The sequence below is a fragment of the Carassius gibelio genome, chromosome B4 (assembly GCF_023724105.1).
Source record: "Carassius gibelio isolate Cgi1373 ecotype wild population from Czech Republic chromosome B4, carGib1.2-hapl.c, whole genome shotgun sequence".
Classification (NCBI taxonomy): domain Eukaryota; kingdom Metazoa; phylum Chordata; class Actinopteri; order Cypriniformes; family Cyprinidae; genus Carassius; species Carassius gibelio.
In genome coordinates this window covers 24,439,763-24,449,832 of record NC_068399.1, presented here as the reverse complement: position 1 = coordinate 24,449,832, position 10,070 = coordinate 24,439,763, and the positions used below count along the sequence as shown (strand labels likewise).

Genomic DNA, 10,070 nt, shown 5'->3' with positions numbered 1-10,070 from the left:
TAGACTGGACTTGGAGCGGTGTAGTTCACAAAAATCACCACCGGAGGGCGCAACCCTTTTAAAATTAATTAGACTGGATTTGCCAGCGGTGTGATTCACAAAAATCACCACCGGAGGGCGCAACCCTTTTTAAAATTAATTAGACTGGATTTGCAGCGGTGTGATTCACAAAAATCACCATCAGAGGGCGCAACCGTTTGTTAAGTTAATTAGACTGGATTTGCCAGCGGTGTGATTCACAAAAATCACCACCGGAGGGCGCAACCCTTTTTAAAATTAATTAGACTGGATTTGCAGCGGTGTGATTCACAAAAATCACCATCAGAGGGCGCAACCGTTTGTTAAGTTAATTAGACTGGATTTGCACCGGTGTAATGCAGAAAAATCACCACCGGAGGGCGCAACCCCTTTTAAATTAATTAGACTGGATTTGCAGCGGTGTGATTCACAAAAATCACCACCGGAGGGCGCAACCGTTTGTTAAGTTAATTAGACTGGATTTGCACCGGTGTAATTCACAAAAATTTGCAACCCACTGCAAATCAAGTCTATTCAAGTTAAATGGGGTGCGCCCTCCTATATCAATATATTAAAGGAATAGTTCACTCAAAAATGAAAACTTGCTGAAAATGTACTCACCCTAAGGACTTTCAAGACATCACATCACAATAATCCACAAGTAATCCACACCACTCCAGTCAATCAATTATTATTTTGAGAGGTTTCTTACAAACACGCTGCTTTTCACCTATTCGTCAAGATGCACCCATTCTTTGCGCAGGATCCATTGGTGAGTAAGTGATGCAATGCTACATTTCTCCAAATCTGTTCTGATGAACAAACAAACTCATGCACATCTTGGATTTTTGGGTGAACATTTCTAATAATGTATATATTTATCTGCAGATTTGAATGTTTCTGTTAGTTTATGTGGACAAATTCATGTACTGTATCTATTGGTGATGAACATAAAGTACTGAAGGAGCCACTTTAACTGGTCCTATTAGTATTGAGTGTAAAAATCCTAAACGTTTCGAGTCTAATCAATTTATATAGGTTGCGTCCTGCTATGACAATTTTGTTGAATTACACCACTTCAAATCACGTCTATTCAACGTCTGTTCATTCCATTTTGTAAATAACACAATAACACAGCTGCAAATTAATACTTTTCAACTTAAATGAGGTGCACCCTCTAGTGGTGATTTTTGTGAATTACACTGCCATATATCGAGTCTTTTCAACTTAAATGGGATGTGCCCTCCGGTGGGGATTTTTGTGAATTACACCACTGCAAATCGAGTCTAATGAAATAAAATGGGTTGCACCTGCCTGTGATTTCTGTGAATTATACTACTATAGTAATTCATTATAGTATAGTATAGTATAGTGTAGTGTAGTGTAGTAATATTATAGTAAATTATAGTACATTTTATTTAGATCAAAATGCATTTCTCAAGGAAGACACTACATTGAGTGAATGCTTTTTGTTTGTTTAAGCAGGTCCTCTTCATATAATGATGACTTTCATTGGTTTCATAATTATTGAAAAGAGTAATTATTAAGATCATATTGGCTTTGCACGTTTTTCCTTTACACTGCTTATGAATTACATTTGCATGTGTTGGAATAGTGATTGATAAACTGGTTTTGGAAAATAATGGATAAGTTTGTAAGAAAGAGTCACCGGGACACTTTGTAGGCAGTTTGACTCTTTTAATGTTGCAGGGATAAAATGAATGATATGACTGCAAAATACTTGTGTGTCTAAGACAAAAAATCAGGAATAAAACTGGACATCAGGAAAAAATGTCACTTTACTGTCTCTGCATGTACAATCAAACAGGACAATGGTTTTATGACTACAAATGCATATGTGAAGAAGGACACAAAGTGCTCTGGATCTCTGTGGTGCCCCGATTCGCTGCACGTTTACCTCAGCCTGCCACCAACCTTGCCCTTTCCACGACCTTTGGCACTGAAAAGATAAAAAAACAACATCAAACCTGCATATAAAAAAGAAAAACTTTTGAGATAATTGTTGATCCTTTCATCAGTCAATTGATCTACTAAATCAGAGCATGACATTATGCTATTGAAATTATTTAAATGATTTTTTTTCTAATGAAAATGCATTTAAATTTTAACTTGCAAATTACACAGACTATCGGAGCATACCCTAATTAATATTCATCATCAAATCTATGAATATTAATTAAAACTACAACCATAAACCCAAAATGATTCCTGTCTTTACACATTTGAAAACAAGTGAAGTGGAAACTAAATTAAAAAACATTATCAGAATATCAGTTTAGACAAGATTAGAAGAGACACGTTTCAAACACATGCAAGAAAAAAGCATCACTCATTCGCATGCAGTCCATGTTTCAGTCTTGTTTTGGCCTAATGTGTTTCTTACCCTCTCGTTCAGGCTACAGATTCCGTCTCCAGAGGCAAAATATTCATTCTGAACTTACCGTTTTACTGGAGTCTCTCTCATTTGTGTCCAATCAATATATTAAAGGAACAGTTCACCCAAAAATGAAAATTTGCTGAAACCCTAAGGCCTTTCAAGATATAGATGTTTTTATTTCTTAAAGTGAACAGATTTGGAGAAATTTATCATTACATCACTTACTCACCAGTGGATCCTCTGGAGTGAATGGGTGCCGTCAGAATGAGAGTTCAAACAGCTGATTAAACAGCACAATAATCCACAAGAAATCCACATGACTCCAGTCCATCAGTTGTAATTTTGAGAGGTGAAAAGCAAGAAACATATTCATCAAGATGCACACATTCATTGCAGAGGATCCATTGGTGAGTAAGTGATGCAATGCTACATTTCTCCAAATCTGTTCTGATGAACAAACAAACAAACTCATGCACATCTTGGATTTTTGGGTGAACATTTCTAATAATTTATATATTAATCTGCATATATGAATGTTTCTGTCAGTTTATGTGGATAAAGTCATGTACTGTATGTGTTGGTGATGAAAATAAAGTATTGAAGGAGCCACTTGAACTGGTCCTATTAGGATTGAGTGTAAAAATCCTAAACGTTTCCCCGTTTGACGCTGGGATTGAGCTGGACCACATGCTCCAGCCTCGCTCCGGTCAAGATCGAATGGTTTCATTGGGCCTGGGATCTGAAAGGAGCAGGGTCTGTCAAGCAGATCAAACTAAAATGGCTTTGTCTTGGTTTGCTTAATTGCAACACTTCCTCTGCTTCCCTCCTCTCACCCAGACCTCGCTGAAACCAGGGGAAAGTGAGCAGTGTGGCTCAGGGTACTTACCTCTGGTGATCTCTGACTCGAGCCAGAAGCTGAGTGACCTGTAAGGGACACATACGGAAGTCTTGCTGAGCACAAAAGACAATTTCAACATGACCAGCTGATGGGGAAACCTGTGGATTCACAGACGTCCGCTGCCTCATTACAGCCACAAGCACGCCACCTCCCTTCACCCACGGCGGCGACCGATCGAGAGCCCAGACCCGACACAAATCTGACCGACAACAGTTACTGACAGCAGGCTACACAGCAAGTGAGGTGGCCGCCCTCACAGCCAGTTACTTACAACTTTTGTTGCTCTACGATTCGGGCCTGGAGAACATTCATCTGGAAGCAAGTCACAGTTTTAGACAGGCAGGCCTTGGACGCCTTTTTCACAGTGCCCAAGTGGGAACTATTTTACAGACGAAGTCTTTTAAAATTAAGATGATCCACAAATGATTTTAATTCCGTAATGTGAATAAACTGGTGCTACCTCCAGAGTAGATCATGTTTATGAGTTTTCATGTGCATCAGCTGCATTCAGATAACTTTGGTCAGAGCAAGATGGTGATGTATCTTTACTGCATAAAATTCAACTTTTTTGAACTGTACATTAAGTTATTAATAAATGCACAGTGTTTCTGCATACAAAAGCAAAGCTTTTTATCCAATTTAGGAATGTACTGTAAATTTAATTGTTATATATTTTAATATAATTGTATAATGCTGATATATTTTACATTTGTATACGTGATTATTATTATTATTATTATTATTATTATTATAAAGAAATGTAAATAAAACTGAAAGAAAATCCAAAGTTTTAATTATGATTTTGTGGTGATATTCATGTGCATTCAACTTGTAAAAACATTAGTGGGAACTTATTGAATTGTGGAAAAGTGATTTCTGTATGTCAGAGCTTGGCTGTTGTCATTCTTGGATGGAAAACCAATTAACTGTTCACAATAACACCAAAAATGTGAATGAAAAGGTATATTAACTTAATTTTAATGTTGACTTTAAGTTGACTAAATTTTTTTAAATAACATTTTATAATCTATTTATTTTAGCTTAAATATATGAACAGCTGATGTTGACACTGGAAATTTAGAAATTGGCTCAATAGGGCCAAAGGAAGGTTATTTGCAACAAAAACACAACATACAAAATTCATATTGACAGTGATTCAAATCTGTTATTCGTCGTTGTTTTATGTCAGCACTTACGTCATATTTCTGTCTCTTCAGTTTCTCGCTGAGGTCGAACTTCTCGGCCTCCAGCTCCATCATCCACTGCCAGAGCTCACTGGCCTTCTCTCTGCGAGAACCAATCAGAAGCTTCGTCAGTGGCCACACCCCCAGATGATGTGACTGTGTGGAGATCATGTTCGGCGGCGGCTTACTTCAGTTTATCTTCAGACAGGTGATCGATGTTGAGTGGCTTCTTCCTCTCCGCCAGGATCTTCCTCTTCTTCTCTCTCTCCGTCTGTTTCTTCGCCCCCTTGCGGCCCTCGCCCTGCAAGACAAGATCGATAGTGTTTGATTCACTTTAACTTGCTACTTCTGCGCTAGTTGCATGGTGATGTAATAATAACATGTTTCCAGTTCTAGACCTTCTGCTGGATTCCTCCGTACTGGTGTGTCTTGTTAGTAAGGACTTTCTTCTTCTTAGCATCTTCATCTTGTTTCTTCCTCTGTTCCTCTTGCTCTCTTCTCTCCTTTTCTTCCTGAAGAGGGACGAAGGAATGAGTTTCTCTACATGTCTATGCTAGCACTCAGTATTATGGAGGTAAATGGCTGCTCACTCACAGCCAGACGGGCTTGTCTCTCTTTCTCCTTCTCTGCACGGATTCTCTGCTGCTCCGCTCTCTCAGTGCGACGCTTCTCCTGCACAGATGCAACACTGTCACTCACAAGTTATTTAGCACTTTAGCACTGGATTAGATAAGTTCTTCCAGGACTTACGATTCTGTTGACCAGAGCGATCAACTCCTCTTCATCTTTCTTCCTCTGGATGAAGTGAGCCTCGATCAGAGACTGAAGCTCAGATAAATCCTTCTCCTGACGCTTTCTGTGGATGTCCTGTTACACACGCATGAAAGCAATGTTTACACTAACATACAACTCTAAAGTACCAATAATAGCATCTGTATTTTACAGATCGTGTAGATTAATAAATTTAATGGAAAATTCAATCAATCAAAGGTCTTGGTCACTACATTGGATAAAAAAAGTTACAATCTTAGATGATACTTGCAGAAATAAAATTCACATAATAAAATCATATGGAAAATGTAATGTCATGTATCACATACTATTGAAAATATTTATCATTAATAATGTGCTGGTTACCATAATACGGTGTAGTATAAGCAAGACACCAGTATTTCATTCCAAACACTTTGAAGCGACTACAGGAAGTGATGTAATTCAAATCCAAACTCACATCAAAGTCCACCTTCTCTCCTTCAGGAATCTTTGGAGCTGCGATATTTGGCATGAATCTGTAAAATAATTGTTAGTCATGAATGCTGACAGTGTGCAGTATTCACATATAGAGTTAAACATAAGAAAGAAAGATATCAGAGCAGAACATACTTTGGCTTAGGTTTTGTCTCATCTGGGGATAAAAAAAATATACAAAATACATCATCACTATGAATATGATGCAGAAAGTGTGTTACAGATTCCCAGAGAATCAATCAAATGTGTGTGTGTGATTTTTGGAGCAGTTACCTGTGGCCTCCTCCTCCACTGGAGCTTCTGTTAGATGAAGACAGATGAACAGACACAATTTCACATTAAGACTATTTGCATGAACTCATTTTAAGTGTTTCAAGAAAAAAATATATATTTTGGAATACGAAGCGATCCAGAACTAAAGAAATGTTTTGATTTTGAAACAAATGGCCGGCTGAATATGACGACCCAATGTTCTGACAGCAACAGTCATCACTCATGCGCTTGAAATGAACTGAAATATTACTTCATGACATACAAACCTTACTAATAAACAGACTGTCCTCCAGACTTCACAATGACACATCATGCAGTTGCAATGGTGCTAAACATTCGATTCAGATTATCACATTTTGTACCCCTTCGTGGCCCCCCTCCATCATCAGGCCCAAAAATGAGAATCTGAATATCTGGAAACCTTTGCTAAATGTTTTATTCTTAATCTACATTCTATAAAAGATTATAAACCTGAGGAGCTTTACCTTGTGGTTCAGGTTCTGGCTCCTCTGTTCAGATATGGGATAGTTATAAGTGGTTAAAAAGAATGAAGATTTACAGACACTTGTAAATACAAATAACCATAATATTAATAAGAACTGAAATAATTACCTTCTACTTCGGCAGGCTCTATTATAAGAACAGCACATCAGTTAGTTTACAAAAACTGTAGCTTCAATTTTTTTTAGACATATCAACATAAATCCTGTTAATCAGGAGCAGATATTCTTTTATGTATTCTTTTTGGATAAAACACGTTGATGCAGTGCTTTAAAGACATTGTACCTATGATATTATTGTTTTTAAATCACAAAACATTTAAACGACTGAATTAATAAATCAAAGAAGGGACTGATTACCTTCCTCCTCAGGGGCTGGTACTAATATGAAAACATTACATGAATTACTAAACACCTTGCATTGGTGATTGTATTTATATGTAGAAAATCACCACAAATGATGCAAGCTTATAATTAATTTTTTAATTACTAAAAAAAGGTTAATTTACTCAAAATAATGCAATGAAGTTGCTAAAGTATGAAAGCTTGGTTCTGCCACAGAATAATAATAATAATAAAAATCTCTAAATTCCTTGCAATTTTGACTTGCTTAGAATTGCGGGAAAATAAGTCTGAATTATGAAAAAACTTCACAATGACCTTTTTTATTTATTTATTTTATTCTGTGGTGGATTAAAAAACACACTAAACATCACTAAAACAATTAAAAAGTGAGTGAACAATGAAATAACTGGTGCATACATTACTAAATCCAATTAGTATATGTCATGAAAAATTTACCTTCCACTTCAGGAGGGGTAATGATAGAGTAAGTGAAAGAAAGAAGGAAGAAATAAATAATTGCATAAATGAGAATGAATAAGTGAATTAAAGCTGCAGTAGGTAACTTTTGTAAAAATATATTTTTTACATATTTGTTAAACCTGTCATTATGCCCTGACAGTAGAATATGAGACAGATAATCTGTGAAAAAAATCAAGCTCCTCTGGCTCCTCCCAGTGCTCCTATTGCCATTTGCAGTTACGGACCGCTCCCGGTAAAAAACAACCAATCAGAGCTGCGGTCCATAACTTTGTTTGTGTTCAAAATGTAGAAAAATGTATATAATAAGCTAGTACACCATGAATCCATTTTCCAAACCGTGTTTTTAGCTTGTCCTGAATCACTAGGGTGCACCTATAATAAGTGTTTATATTCGGACTATTTTAGATTGCTTCGGGGGTACCGCGGCGGAGTAACCCATGAACAGCTCGCTCTCCACCTTCAAAACCACGACTTAGGTGCCCTTGAGCAAGGCATCGAACCCCCAACTGCTCCCTGGGCGCCGCAGCATAAATGGCTGCCCACTGCTCCGGGTGTGTGCTCACAGTGTGTGTGTGTGTGTGTGTGTGTTCACTGCTCTGTGTGTGTGCATTTCGGATGGGTTAAATGCAGAGCACAAATTCTGAGTATGGGTCACCATACTTGGCTGAATGTCACTTCACTTCACTTCACTACCTTTGTGATTCTTCATAGACATAAACAGAGAAAAGTAGTTCCGGCTACGATGTTCTTCCGCAAGACACAAGCAGTTCTGTTTATTAACTGCTAGAGCGTCAAAAGTTACTGACTGCAGCTTTAACTGTGAAAATAAACTGAAATATCTACATGCATGCATGTGAAAAACTCTAATCAATGAAAAGGCAACTGGTTTTCTAATGGTTTTAGGTCACATATGTGGTATCAAAATCTAATTTAATCATATTTTGGAGTTAATCTTAAATTTAAACTCATGCAGGAAAAGCAACACAACACATAGCGAAAACGGTTTTACCTTCCTCTTCGGTTTCCTCCACTACAGTGTGAACATAATAAAGATTAGTAGCAAATACATTCAGAAGCATAAAGGAACATTTGCATGATCAAGATGCTGAATCAAGTCAACAGATCATCTTGAACCTTTGTCAGAACATTGAGATGCACCCAACAGCTTGAGAATGACATTTCCAGAAAGTTCATATTCAGAATCTAATGCCATTTGCGTGATCATATGGACCAACAAAATACTTGCAAACAAATATTCTATTTATAAACTGTTATGGACAGAATATGGGAACTGACATCTGAGACTAGAGGAAACACAAAACATACCTGATATTAAAATGTCACTCTACACAAATTCTATTAGTTACTTGAGTAACTCAACTCCATTGGCCAAGTGAAACGATCACAGTCTAAAATAGCACAATAGCATGCAGAACTTCCTTTGGACCATGCATCCTCCGTTTCCATGAGGACATAATTAGTGATTAGTACATGAATAAGGCTAATGTTGATGCTTTGAGCAGTAGCTACTCATCTTATATTGGCTTACCTTCCCTATCACATGGTGAAGAGAGAAAAAGAAAAGGATAAACAGGTAATTCAATTAAAAAGATGATACATGAAACAGAGTTACACTCTCAAAAACAAAGCTGTCACTCAAAAGGGAATGTTCTCACAACTTTCACTAGCATTTTTTTAAAGTTCTAAATAAATATGAGAACAAAACATTTTTAAAGTGCGCATTTTTATAACATTAAGATTTGATTACATTTTCTTATTGAGAGAAAACATTGTTGAACATTTTTGGATGTTGTTATGATGTTATTTGTACATGATGAATGTTCTCATAATGTTGAGAGAAAACGTTCATAGAATATTAAAAAGAAAGGTTCAAATAACAGTTTAAAAAGTTCTAAAAAAAGTAGAATGTTATAAGAAACATTTTTTAAACTTTTAAAAAACATTCTAATCATGATAAAAAAACTAAAAAAAAAAACAAACAAAAAAAAAACCTAGTGATTTTAATGTTCTAAGAACGTATACAAAATAAATGTTCATATAACATTTTAATTTTGGGCAAAAAGTTCGTAAAACATTGTCGGAAAATTTTTTCTAATCATTAAATAATGTTATGATCACAGCGTGTAACCTGGACAGGTCAGTGTTTTAGAAACATTTCAACAGTGTTCCCACAATATTTTTATAACCTAAATAATAAGGTAAATAAGGTACAATTCTTTTTTTGATTTGTACCTTAGGGCATACTTTCACTATTTCTGCTGTATACAGTACGAGCACAGAATTGTATATCCCACATATAATGCTAACTTTAGGACTGTTTTTATTTAACCATTTCTGCTCCGACAATTACTATTACATGATCGGACTATTCAACTTTAAGACATTTTATGTAAAACAATTCAATGACACGCATGTGGCAACTATAGGCTACTGCTGTTTCAATTATGTTAGTAGGCCTATATATAGAGAACACTCTCAAAGATAAAGGTTCCAAAATAAGGTTTTCGCAGTGATGTCACAGAAGACCCAATTTCCCAAAGAACTATTCAGAGAGCATTTTAATGATCTAAAGATCTAAAATAAGATCTAAATCTAAAGATTTTGTGGAATGAAAAGGTTTTATGGATGTTAAAGTTTCTTCATGGAGATAGAATACAGATTCCGCTGAGAGGCTAAATAACAGAGCTTGCAATACAAACGTGTCA

General features: G+C 36.3%; 1 protein-coding gene across 3 annotated transcripts; it reads right to left on the bottom strand.

Annotated features, from left to right (window-relative positions):
• Nucleotides 1-1,695: 1,695 nt before the first annotated feature.
• Nucleotides 1,696-8,438, bottom strand: LOC127956452 (troponin T, cardiac muscle). 3 transcript variants are annotated; one of them, XM_052554355.1, is made up of 13 exons: nt 8,354-8,438; nt 6,632-6,649; nt 6,505-6,528; nt 6,020-6,046; nt 5,882-5,903; nt 5,730-5,787; nt 5,249-5,365; nt 5,093-5,170; nt 4,897-5,010; nt 4,687-4,799; nt 4,511-4,601; nt 3,586-3,626; nt 1,696-1,978 (listed from the first exon to the last, which is right to left on the bottom strand). In XM_052554355.1, the coding sequence occupies exons 1-13, from the start codon at nt 8,421-8,423 to the stop codon at nt 1,933-1,935; spliced, it is 819 nt and encodes a 272-aa protein (XP_052410315.1). In that variant the 5' UTR covers nt 8,424-8,438; the 3' UTR covers nt 1,696-1,932. The 3 variants fall into 3 exon arrangements, with proteins under 3 accessions (XP_052410315.1, XP_052410316.1, XP_052410317.1); XM_052554356.1 differs by lacking the exon at nt 3,586-3,626 and adding an exon at nt 3,303-3,340; XM_052554357.1 differs by lacking the exon at nt 8,354-8,438 and adding an exon at nt 6,880-6,918.
• Between the last annotated feature and the right edge of the window lie 1,632 nt (nt 8,439-10,070).

Bases quoted from the DNA above. Each gene is read 5' to 3' on its own strand.
- LOC127956452 (XM_052554355.1), bottom strand. From the start codon at position 8,423: ATGCTTCTGAATGTATTTGCTACTAATCTTTATTATGTTCACACTGTA. The intron at 5,011-5,092 runs GTGAGTGAGCAG...GTCCCTCTTCAG, and splicing joins AGAGACAAGCCCGTCTGGCT to GAAGAAAAGGAGAGAAGAGA. The intron at 1,979-3,585 runs GTAAGTAACTGG...TTATCTTTTCAG, and splicing joins ATCGTAGAGCAACAAAAGTT to TGCCAAAGGTCGTGGAAAGG.